The 13,393-nt window shown below is 42.7% G+C and overlaps 1 protein-coding gene across 4 annotated transcripts in view; it reads left to right on the top strand.

Moving 5' to 3' along the window:
• The window catches only part of LOC118796488 (voltage-dependent R-type calcium channel subunit alpha-1E), a 95,913-nt gene that overhangs the window by 13,867 nt on the left and 68,653 nt on the right, over positions 1-13,393 (top strand). For all 4 annotated transcript variants that reach the window (XM_036555398.1, XM_036555406.1, XM_036555425.1 and 1 more), the window contains 2 exons: positions 1,491-1,596; positions 2,400-2,539. In XM_036555398.1, coding sequence (XP_036411291.1) covers positions 1,491-1,596; positions 2,400-2,539 — 246 coding nt within the window. The remainder of the gene's footprint in view (positions 1-1,490; positions 1,597-2,399; positions 2,540-13,393) is intronic.

Consider the following 13,393-nt stretch of genomic DNA (forward strand, 5'->3'; position numbering starts at 1 on the left):
CTGGGCACAGCCAGGAATGCTTGTAGTGAGTGCCCTTATTTGTGCCCCCATGCAATCGGCCTGCCCTCGACCGCTCGTGTCTGCTCGCCTGTCTCCCAGTATAGCAGGCCCTTCGCAGGGCGGACTGCGCTGCCTTGAGCCTTGCAGGCGAGGGTGGCAGCTGCTTTTGTGCCATCAGGATCCGGAGGAGGGGAGAGAGCGCCAATGTTCTGCCAGACGGACAAGATCCTGCATAAGCCAGTTGCATTTTGTGAACAGGGGAGAAACCGAGATGCATTTTGAAATGCTATAATTAGGAGACATTTTCATCAAAGGTATCAGGTTTTAGTATTACACAGCTGGGGGTTGTCTCCTCAGTAAAGAATATTACTGATGCTGAAATCTTTACCATAGTTAAATATTAAGCTTATTTTACGTCTGCATTTAGTTAGTTGCAGATCCTACAGATGACATCAGTCCTAATGATATGAGAGAGAGGTTATTTGAACACCATGTACAGCTACCAGGGTGGAGTTTCAGAGGTGGTCAGCATTACACTGCTGTATTTACTGTCCTGTGGTAAGTCCCAGCCATAAGCCACAGAAGAAAACATCAATTAAACGTGTTTACTTTCAGTGCGTCAGACCAGGTCCGGTCCAGAAACCTCTGCTGGATCATAGGCATCATAATTATTGAATCAGTGTGGTTTCAGCAGATTCACAGGATGTGTGGATTAATCCATGATAACAAATCAAATAATGCAAACATGGGACATGAGGCAGTGTGAGGCAATGTCATGCCATATACAGTACCAGTCAAATGTTTGGACACACCTGATTAAGATAATGGGGAAACATGCAAAGACATTTTGTTCTAAAGACTTATGCTTAAATGCTTGAAATTTGTTCCTGAGACAAATATAAATAGTGAAGTTGATGCTGTGCATGAATGTCTTTCCAAAAACATCTTTAATTAAAAAAAAAGTTTTTGGCTATTTGGAAGAATCTAAAATATAAGATAGTTTTGATTTGTTTATAACACTTTTTGGTCACTGCATAATTCCATTTGTGTTTTCATAGTTTTGATGGCTTTACTAGTATTCTAAAATGTGGAAAATAAGAAAAGTGTGTCCAAACTTTTAACTGGTACTCTATGGAGGCAAGTGGTGCTCTGATATTTAGCAGACCTAGATGTCCAAATGTGGTGGTTTTTGCTGAGAGCTAGTGATGGAATCTTATTGGAGAGAAGATGAAAAGCAAAAAAGAAATGTGCTCAAGCAGCTAAATGAAAAGGTAAAATGATGAAAAGCGTTTTTGACTTTGTCTTTCATGTCCTTGTCTTTGGTGCTTTTGGTTTATTTAAGGGATCATTACAGAGTTTTCTCCTCATCTGTCACTTTTAATTTCTGTCCTCGACTTTAGTCACAGTGTTGTACATGGTGCATTGATGACTTTGCTTTCTGTTTAAACTCTCAAGTCTCAAGTTTACCTCCTTAACCCATCCTGTGCCACTCCGTTCGAGTACATGATCCTGGCCACCATCATTGCCAACTGCATCGTCCTGGCCCTGGAGCAGCACCTCCCTGCTGATGACAAGACGCCCTTGTCTAAGAGACTGGTGAGGGCTACATGTGTATGGTACTAGTACTGATGAACAGGACTTCAGGCTTCACACACATAGTGCACTGAAGCATACACTTGCACAATGCTGGTGGATAAATTGGATTTTATGGTAAATGGATGGATGCAAACATAAAATTCCTCCTCTAACAGGACCAGACCTGTAACGTTTGCCAACACCCTCTGTCACAGGACTAGCCCAATTTAGAAAGCATTAATCAAATCTGAAATCTGCCACCTGCTTTGTGTGTTTTTTTAAATTTGAATAAGGTTCATAATTCTACCATGTGGAGAATGAACATCTTCTTTTATGAACTCACCCTGGAGCAGTAATGGAAAGTTTTCACACAGAACCTTAAGGGTTTTTTGTGCGTAAAAAAATAAGGCAGTAAGTTCTGTAGCTTACTGTCTGGAGCTGCGGAGCAAATCAGAAGTCCTTACATGAGGGTTTCATTTTTCCCATGTTGAGTATATGACCAAAAATTAGGTGTTACTCGTTCTCTATGGACATTTTCCTTAGGACTAAATGACTCAAAAGTATGCAGTGAATTGATAAGATGCAGCTAAGTACCAGAGCTGCTGAATATAATGTGATCTCTCTCACTCTCTCTGTCTCTCTGAGGGTGTAGGCTGATTTGACAGTTTCTTTCATCACTTAAAAACAAAAAAAACAGCATCAACCTTTTTTGTTCTCACAAAGCAACTTTTAGTTCACTTTTAACGGATCATAAAATGGTATCAGATTGGCGTTCCATCTTTATTTATGAATCTGACATCTGTGTTGTTTGTTATTGTTTTCAGGAAAAAACTGAGCCCTACTTCATTGGAATCTTCTGTTTAGAAGCCGGGATTAAAATTGTGGCCCTGGGATTTGTGTTCCACAAAGGCTCTTACCTGAGGGTTGGCTGGAATGTCATGGACTTCATTGTGGTGCTCAGTGGGTGAGTAGACATAGCTACGGGGGTGTTGCTGTACTGTGCGGTTGGAAGTGACCTGCGGAAACGTGTTCTCTGCCAGTACTGCATGGGCTGTGCTCCTGGGGTGTTCCAGTTCTTCATCAGATGATTTCCTTGCTGTCAAGGGGTTGTGTAATTGTACTTGCTCTATTCGTTCATTAGCGTGGAATGGTAGCATGACATTTGAAAGTCTTGTGTCTTCTGCGGAGTCTCAATACGACAAAAAGCAAAGAATGCAAATGCTAACGAGTTATCTTAAGCTGATGAATTGAACTGCTTTTGCTGTGGTTCTATGCAAATTCGGGCATTTAGTTCAGTTAGATCAGAGCAGAACTATGGTGTCTCTCCAGTCCAGGTACTTTGAGAAATGTGCCGTGAGAGTTTCAGTTTAATATGAATGGAAAAGCACCACACCATCACCTCGACATCGGGGATTGCTGATAGCTCTTCTCCAGAGCTCTGTTTCTGCAGGTTGTTTTTTTTTCAACAGTAGCTCTAAATTTCAAATGCACAAAGATGAGAAGGAGACGTGGGTGTTGCTCATTGAAGACTTGCAGCTTGTGAACTGTGGAGCGAGGAATTCTTTTTCCCCATGCATAGTCCTCCTTTGAACAATGTGTTTCTATATTGTTTCTCTTTAATATGGAAAGAGAAGAGCTCTGTTTCACCTCACCCCTGTGCTGGGGTCACCAGCAGGCAAGCCCACTGTTGGTGTAGTCTCGGATTCGGGCTCTACCGATATGCACACATTAGCCCAACTAATGAGGAATGGTATGTTGTCCTAAACCTGTAAATATATGGAAAACTGACACAAAAAGTGAGAGATGAGTCAGGGATGTTGAAGCTGTGATTCATGATGCCAAGCAAATATATTTGTGTGTAGATTCCTTCCACCTAGCAACTAATGGAATATCAAAAATTCCCAAAAAAATGATGCTGAAATCTTGTGATCCTTGAGAGCACCCGCAGTTTCCATGACTCATGTCCGTGCTTTGCTCTCGAAGGGACGTGCTTATGATGCTGTCTCTCACCGAAGCATCTGTCCACTCATGTGACTGCAGTCAGCTTCGCAGGCTGGGTGAGTCACAGAACCTGGCAACCCCGCGTGCCATTTTCACACAATCTCACTCTATCTATGGGACTTGCCTCACGGCCAATAATACTGTAAAAGCGGGCGCGGAGTCGGATTCCTCCAGCTCTGATCCTCATCGGCGCTTGCATGGGAGCTTGTGTTCACACACTCACATGCACATACGCTCACGCCCACGGATGAAATATTAATTTATCCACAGTGGAAAAAAAAAGACAGGGTCCTCGGCTTCTTACGGAATTTTACATGACCCATTATTCATGAGAAGGGACCTCCCGGCATAAGCGCGAACCCGCCAGCTGCAGAGGCTGCGAGTATTGGCTTTAAGGTGAAGGGCTTTGCAGCCCACTGACAGCATCGCCCTCAAGACCCTGCTGGCTTATTATTTACACCAGTATCTCTCTCCCATCTCCCCATGCTGACATGACAACAGCTCTGAAACATATTAACATGGAGAAATACTGGCAAGATGGGCAACACTTATGTGCAATGCAGTTCTTGACAACAAAAGATATCAATATTCCTTATCCTTATTCTTATCATTATTCCTAATCTTGTCTCTTTATTCATATGCAATAATTGCTTTTCAGAGGCCCTCTATGACAAACGTATCTGTAATTAAATATATATATGAGACCAGTGAATCCAAATTGATTAGTTTCCAGTGCACTCTTCTCATCAGACTGCATTTGGTCTAGACTCATTTCCCTCTAAATAACCTGTCGTGTCTAACCTTTTAGGATTAAGATTAAATAGTTTAATTAGACTTTTTTTCATCCTGAGCTTTCTACAGCAACATATTTCCCTTGACAATGTGGGTATTCATAATATTTAAGGCTGTATTTGATAAGCATTACATTGAAGAACATGTATAGTACGGGGTTTTTAAAATTGGATGAAATAAGTACGACAGATCCCTCATCTCTTACATTTAATTTCAGGCACTCATATTGATAAATGTTGATATAATACCTGTGTTAATATATTGTAACAGGCATACCGAAATGACCTTTCTCTTACAATCGAAGCATATGGCAGACAAAGTTACTGATGCTGAGAATTTGGCACATGAATTTTCTGAGTGAGTCAGGTCCGTAGTTGTTGCCATTTCTCCCATAAGCAAACATCTCTGGAATCAATTGTTGATGTGAGAACAGGTAAAGTAAATTCTTGTCTACAGTGTAAGTCAGATTGAGCTGGGTGAGTGATATTGGAGCTGTACATTGTGGGGAGTATTTACTGTCAGTTACAGTGCATTGTGGGGAGCTGGAGTTTGTGTTTCCTGTATCATATGGGTACACTCTGCTGAGGTGACGTGGATATGATTAGTGACGGGAGAGCTAGGCCTCATGAACCATATTATGGAGGGATGCAGTCCCAATGCTGTTAGCCTCTGACTCACGTGAAGACTTTGCTCTCCATTACAAACACTATGATTCATTCAAATCAGTGACTCACTGGAAAGTCACAATAGCTCCACCCATTTTTGGACTTTACGAAGCTGCACTTTTGCTGGTAGCAGCTGTAGTGTAGTATGTTAAGAAACAAAGAGGTGGGTGGATGCGAACAATAAACACGGCTCCCCTGCTGGGGGCAGTGAGATTGACAGATGGGAAAGATGTTGGCTTGCTGGCACTTAATCTGTTCCTGGTAGGATGAGATCATTATGTATTCTTGGGGGATAGCCTCTGTGATGTCACAGAGCACTTATCCACAGGAAAGGTGATTTAGATATTGATCTGCCGTCAATTTAGACAGATTCTTGTTTCTTCCTGAGTGTATGTCATGTCCCATCCCGTCTTTTCAGAGAGATGGCGTGTAAAATTATCACACCTTCATGTAAAGTATGTAAAATGTTGCTGCAGGTGCATACAGAACACTTCTGAATGTAAAGCTACATGCCATGCCCGATTAACCTTGTTGTGATGAACTTGCCAAGAGGCTTTTTGTTCTTCTTGCAGAACCACATTATCACACAATCAGTTGAGCTCTACATGTTAGCAGATATGCATCACTTCATCCTGTAAGAATATAAATGCACCTTATTTTAATAATAATATGATTGCTTCAGTTTTTGTATGTCTACAGGATTTTCAGTTAAATCTTTTTTATCGTAAATCTTTTGGATGAACGTGTCTGCCAAATGAATAAATGTAAATGTAAATGTAAAAACAGACTATCGATCTAGACAGGTGATCCAATAATGAGTAGTTACGTTATGAGTAGTTGTATTTTGACAATTTGACAATTCATTTTGAGGTTAAATTAAGGTAATTACCTTATTTGGTTTTATTACATTATGGTTGCAACATTTATTGTATTATAAAAAGTTATTACACTATCCAGAGGTTTCAGTTGTTACAAGGTCTTATGCAAAGCTTTTGACTGTGACCAAATGCATTTTTAGCAGCACTTTTCTTTTTGAGTGAGAATAGCAATTTATCCCTGATTTAAGGAATACAGATATACAGGTATATCCCCATCAGGGTAGTGGCAGCTGAGGTCATTACTTACTGCATGCTCCTTTGGCAGCCCACCCCAGCATTACTCAATAAAAGATTTCCCATGTTACATTGTGGGCCTTAAAGTGTGTGCACGTGGGTGTGTGTGTGTGTGTGTGTGTGTGTGTGTGTGTGCACGAGCAACAAGTCGATTACTGAATGTATTTCACAAAAATGTAGTCATTAAAGCTCTCTTTTCAGTATAGATTAATGTGACAGTATTGTATCATTACTTACTGCAATTTTTTAGATTGGGTCTATCCAAGACTTTGTGTTTTGTCCCTATACGTACGCAATATACATATTACATACTGTTCAAACACATCACATTTATTTTGGAAATTAGAAATGTAAGGCTCAGAACAATTCCGAAACTGTGCAACACTGTAAAACTCTGTACCTCTGTGCGTTTGAGCCAGTGCCGCATTCTGGTGATTTAACAGGGAAAATTACATTGAAAGCTCTCCATTCCTCAACTGTCCACTTAAAAATGCACCTAAACAGGATGGCACTCCATTGCACAATTCATACAAAAGAGGTGAACAGGCAAATGAGAAAATAAAAATCATGCATTTTTACAAGTGGCTCCAGAGTGCACACATCTTCAGCCTGTTAACCACCTGTTTAATTAATTTGTCTGAAAACAGTTCTGGGTGATGATGTGCAGAGATACCTAGGCGAAATGTGGAAATGAATTTTTCGCAGAAGAGGCTCATCTATATAGTAATTTAAATGCAATAACTGATAATTATGTGAATGATTAATAAATGATAAGTGCACTGTCTGAAATAGTGCTAGAAGACAGTACAAGACAGCATTGCCATTAGTAAAATTTGGAAGCTTGGAAATAAAATAATTAGGCTGATGCAGGCTTTATACAGTTTTGGTTCACCCTCAATCATTATTGAAACTTGAAATAGGTTATAATTATATGCTTTGAAATTTTCTATGTTTCTAATGCTCTGCATACCAAACTGAAAATTAGAATTTCTAGATGTGCAATTAAATAAAATAAACTTTCAGACTTTTATAACATCAAAAAAAAATTCAAATTCAGTTCAAAAGTTAACCCCAACAGTCCATTACTCAGACATGTGACACATGATTTTGTATTGATCCTTTCCTTTTTAACAAACGCTGATGCAACTGCAAATGCATTGCTACTAGATGCTCTCTCCGTCACCTGCTTACATGAGTTTATCACATTAACCCCTTGTACCCCTTGAGTGAAGTGATTACTCACCTTTAATTACCATCCAGTGGTGTAGCGGTGAGGGTCACAGTTAGATATTGTATGAAGCAGTCAAAAACAAACACTCCAGATTGTTGTGTCTCCTATTCAATGCCTGAATGGCATTAAAGACATGGTTTATTTGGCTATTTATTTGGGGGGGGGGGGGGGGGGGCAATATCTCTGTCAGGTATTGTAATGGATGGTCAAGTACCATGAATAAAAAAGAAGAGAGATAAGGAAATTTCCAACCTTCCCTCCCTGCAAATGGAGCCCTGCTCAGGGAGAGAATAGAGTTGAGCTGGAGCTAAAGCACGGAGGGCCTCTGCCGCAGCTTCACCGGCTCCGCCTCACCTGGCGGGAGAACGTCATTTCGATCCCCAGATGTGTGCCGTCTCCTTTATTACCGGGCTGTAATTTGTCTCTGTCTCTTCTTTTCACTCTTTGCTTTCCCTGAATCCCCTCTGAAGAAATCAGGTCACATCGCTGCGTCCAGGCCCGGCCATTTCTCAGAATTTGACCATTAGCATCTGCTTTTCAGTGACAGTAAACGAGCATCATCTCACAGGCCAGCGAAGGGAACATCAGACCCGGAGCTGTGCAGAGGATGTGAGCATCTTCCATCATGGAGCACAATAACAGATGTTATTGGTTACCTCAGATATTTAGCTTCATTTCTTTTGCACAACCCACGATTCATTTCATCATCTTTATCTGAAAGGGGAACAGTAGTAATTAGGTATAATCTTTTTTATGGATTATTCTTTAGAATGCAAGTGTGAAGTGTAAAACAGCAGTGCATCTATAGTCGTTGTGATGAAAACTAGGCTTTGTCCCCACACAATGATCAGGTAGAATGTGATTTTATCTAATTCTGCCCACCGGAGATATTGTTCTGCATGCAATGTAATGTGTGATGCCAGATTTGTGCACTGTAATACTGTGTTCACCCCAGATAATGATCATTACTGTAACCAGAAGAAAACTGCTCAGTTTCACCAATTCCCACTTCACTGTTCTGAAGACTGAAGTCGTTATCTGTCAGTCCACAAACTAATGCAAACTCATGTCAAACCACAATGAGACACTATTGCTGTCATTAATGTTCTAATGGGTTTGAGCAGCAAACTCTCTTATATTTACTTTAAGGTTGCATAGCATAGTGAAGGTTGTTTTTTGACATTACAACCTTCCACAGGTCAGTGTTGCACATCTTTAGCAGTATGTAATATACTGTATAGTACAGACTCTGCAGCTTAAGAAACTCAGACATATTAAAAAGGGTGCTGAAGGGGTATGAACCAACCTTAACGTAAGTCTCACACTACAGTGAGTATGGACAATGGTGCAAAAAGGTGTGAAATGATGAATCTGATCTATTTCCAAAGTAAGTGTGTACAAAGTTCAATTGTAACAAGTGGTAGCTACAGTACCATTACTCTCTTGCTGACTCTCTCTCACACAGGGAGAGACAGAGAGGAACATTAGTGATCGTCTGTCAGGGTCTTGTGCCCTTATTAAGAAATGACTAAAGATTATGAGATTTGGTGGTAATGGTGGATGAGTCATCAGTACCCATTAGCTATTAGTGAGCAGTCATCTGCTGAAAGGCAGAAATCAAGACTGGGAGGTCAGGGTAACTGTCTCTACTCCATATGTTAGGTGAGCGATGCCTCATTTCAAAACATGATTCTTACTTGAATATGCACATGGAAAGTTTAAAAGGTGGTCCGCCGTATGTATCTCTTCCTCTAATGAATGCCGGGGATCATTTGGTACCGTCAGCAACAGGAAGTGTACAGTATGTGACTGTGTGCACACATGTGAGTGCATGCATGTGCGTGCATGTGTGTGTGTACACGCATGTGCGTGTGTGTGTGTAAGAATATGCTCATTTGCCTGCATGTTTTTTTCCATGAGTCTTTAATACTGCAGCACACCTGAGTATGCTGTGGAGCTTGTGTGAGCCGAGGCGGGCCTGTGTGTCCGTGTGTCTGTGTGTACAGGTCTCCGAATACCAGATAAGCGTATGAATAGCAGATTTCCCCAGTGCGGCACCAGGGTAGAGCTGCCTCCTGCACTGTGCAGCCAGTGAGAGTGGGTGGATAAGTGGATTGGCAATTGTGTCTAAAACCTGTTATCTCCTGGCTCAGGACCGTAGTGATTTAAATGTAAATTTAGTCCTGGTAATCTCAGGCCCGGTTACAAGTGGGTAGATACCCAGAATCTCAAGGAAGAAGAATACCAAGTCCTGAGTGGCATTAATTGGCACCTTTGTTCTAACACACTTCCTCCCCCTCCGTCAGAGCGTGTGCAAATGTGCACTGCGTTACTCCCTCTCTGGGGCCTCCTGTCGCAGTACAGCACCAGTCGTGCAGGGGCAAGGATTCACTTGCAGAAACTGATAAGTGCCATTCGATGCCTTTCATTACCCCATCCCGATGATTCATAATGACCCCTATCTGATTAGGAGAAATTAAGCGAGGGGATCATTGAGAATGGCACACCGGGGCAGATGGCGAGAGAGCAGTACTGCTGCTATCATCCTGAGCCACAAAGGCTCGACTGTGAGGGTTACAGCCGGGTCTGACGACCTTCTTTACAACCAGCGTGCGGTGCCCTCCGAAGCCGAGGCCTCTTCTGTGTACTCTGCTCTCTGTCATTTTCACAGCGTGGAGATATGCTTTCTCTCTCACGGCATGTGAGCGCTGTGCAGAGAAGGTAGCTTGTTGTTGGCATTTCGGCAAATCCGTTTCACCTTGATACCCGCGCTGATTGTTCCTGCCGGAGTGGTTTACATAGAAAGGTATTCCTCATAAAGAGTGGGGGAGGATACAGTCCAAAAGGATCATCTGTTGCGTGTGTCGCTGCCTTTGCCTGTCTCTGCTGTGATGGAGGATGCCGTTCTCTGAGAGCTCAGAATGCGAGCAAAAGGCCAGTTAGGCGACACCCGTTCACCTGGCCCCGCCCTCAGAGGCCGGGAAACGCACGGGGGTAAGATCACAGTGGGGCTGCGGGAATCCTCCACCCTTCCTACAGCGTCCAGTGTCCTCACATGCCCTTCCCCCGGGACAGTCGTGCCGCGCGCTGTTTTAGTTGTGTTTACCGGCCGGAGTGTTTTAATAACCTCAAACAGCACGCAGAAGCTGAACAGACTGAAGCAAACATTCGCTGAGTGCCGAGATAATGCAACAGGTGACCGAAAGACCGAGTCTGGCTGCGTTAGCCATCAGATCTGCTAATCCCCAGCGCCTCGCTCCTCGCTGGATTTAACACAGCGACGTGTCTGAACGAGGGTATTACGCTGACGTATCTATGGAGACCGGACAGACAGCTGTCACAGTTATCAGGCGCATTTTTCTGTCAGGTTCATACATCGGCGCTATTTTCAAGCAAAGTGTTGGCTGGGAGGGACAGGGCCTCTGATGGAGCGGCTTAGGGGAGGAAAAAACTCAGGGTTCGTCTCGGTTTTCACAGGCTCGCTGTCATTTACTCACCGGCGAAACCCAACCCGACAGGCACGTAATAAAGAGGGCGAGAATAATGCACTCCAGCCCATAATGCGATGCCAGTCCCCCCCCCCCCCACCCCCCCAACACCCCCACCTTTTTTCCCTGTCCTCACAGTGTTGGTCGTTAGCACCGCTTTGGAAGCGGATGAGCGGAGATGCAAGATGCTGATGTGATCGGGTGCAGTTGTTCCAGTCCCCTGGAGAAGCCTACGTGTTAATTACAGAGCCCGATGCGTGTCCCTCGCCGGGTGTGGGAATCTGCCACAGGACTCCATGCGGCGGATCCGTTCACACACTATCATTAGCTCTCTGCGGATACTCTAAACAGCAGTGGTGGTGTCCAATGAGTCAGAAAGGCACTCACCCCTGGATTCTGTCAACATTTATCCTTAACTTTGAACTCGCAGTTAAAGGAAATTGTCAGTTTTCATCTTCAGAACCACAGCTGGCAAGTTCTACGATCGCCAAAATGAACTGAGTCAATTGTGGTTGCGCTGGAGAAATTAACACCTGGATTTATTTTTAAGTCAAAGAGAAGAACAAATGTTGACAGGATCAAAGTGTCAGCACCAGTACTGGCTGCAGAAGCAGAATCTCGTGGAGATGGAATCATACTTGCTCTCCTTTCCCCCTTTTCGTTTTGAAACGGTTTCCCTCCCCCTCCCTCCCTGTGTCTCTGGGGGCGGCGTGAGACGGTCTTCCTCATCTTGCTGTCCCAGTGCCTGGGGACACCCTGCGGCCTGCTGTGACACTGGCACCCAGAGCTCCGGCTGCTCTCCACTGCACTGATGTGAGTGGACAGGGCAGAGGTGTGCCCCCCTCCCACAGCGGTGACCGCAGTGACCCCGATCAGCCCCCGCAAATTCCCATCCCTCCATGCTGTTACATATGACTGTTGCTTTTTACTTCCGTACACAATGAGTGCAAATGGAAGAAGCATCAAGAATCCAATGTGTACGCCTTAGCTGAGGGTATCACATATGCCTTGCATAAATAAACAAATAATCAAATGTTCAGAGTTCTTATTTTTTAATGTTGTGCCCTTAATATTAAGAAAGACTGCAGTATCAGGAAATAGAACAGATGTTTCTGTCCTGGTCCCAAGAACTCTGTTCTTTGTTATACTTTGTTTTTTTCAATATAGAAATGGCCTTTAAACCAATTAGTATTGTCTACAAGCAGTGAAAGGTGCAGCGAGATTACCAAATAATTCAATTCTGTTCAGGGTTTTTTATTCCAATTACTGGTCCATTTTGAGTTTCTGTCAGAGGTACACTGGCCTGAAATCTTCAATGAATATGAGGTGAATATTAAGTTAATTTAAATATATTAAGTTTGGAAAGGTGTGGCATTCCCATCTGGTTCCAGTGGTTATTGCTTCACCCTCCATCTATGTGATGTGAAAGAAAAGCAGTCTTTTTTTGTACACAATGTTCAAAGCACATTAAGCAGTATTCATGCACAAGACAGATCCGGTGAAGAATAAGTCATAAAAACTATTTTTCCCACAGAAGCCCATGAGACAGAAAAAGGTCTGCTTGTTGTGACATTTTGATTGCGCTTCAAGGGAAAGGAGAGGCCGTTAACCGAGTGGGTTTTTTCATTGCATTGTTTTCATTTTTATCAGTCAATTGAAGACACACAGATTGACACATAACAAAGATATTTAATATAGACTCAACTCAAAATAAGACTTAAGTATTTGATGTCATGATGGTTTGTATTGCTGAGACAGAACTGGAGAGGAACCCTCCACTCCTTCTCTCCTCTTGTGATAGTATATTATATAATACATAATAAATGGTAATATGTGGAATAAAGCTATCAGTAATTTGTGAAAAGTTTAACAATCACTGAAAAAGATGTGTCCCAAAGCTGATCCATCTTATACTGTAAAAGCAGTTTGGTTTCTGCATGATATTTTAAGTGTCTGTTGGTCTTGGTGTCCAGAAGCTGTATTACATTAGCAGTTTTGATCTCTGTGTCCTACTGCAGTGTTAGATAGATTGATTACTTGTGTCTAGCAAGAAGTGGATAGGACCTTACTGTGGGGCTGAATTGCATTGATCCTAGCAATCAGCTGAAGAGTTACTGAGATCAAAACGCAGGGTGGACTTTTAGAGATAAGGACACCGGTGCCACACACCTCCTTCACTGTCATGACAGCATGGCTCTGAGTGAATCCAAAGAGCTCATGCCAATCCCACTGTGTCACCAAGGTGCAGGGCTGTATACCTACAGGTTGGGTCAGGCCCCTGGTGTATAACACAGAACAGTTTATCCCCTGACAAGCGGATTGATTCCACCTTGATTGTGGTTGATGTCTTAATCCTTACTTGGAAAAAAAACAGCAAATTGATCCAAAGAGCGAAGTTCATCTTTCTGTGGAACTGTCCCTGGGGACGGATTGTGTGATGCTCTCACTGATTGGTCAGAATCATTTTGAACTGCCACATTTTTGGATAGGTGTTTTGTGAGATAGGATTAAATATTGGCAAATAAAGGC

This window comes from Megalops cyprinoides, chromosome 2, assembly GCF_013368585.1.
Source record: "Megalops cyprinoides isolate fMegCyp1 chromosome 2, fMegCyp1.pri, whole genome shotgun sequence".
Taxonomy (NCBI): domain Eukaryota; kingdom Metazoa; phylum Chordata; class Actinopteri; order Elopiformes; family Megalopidae; genus Megalops; species Megalops cyprinoides.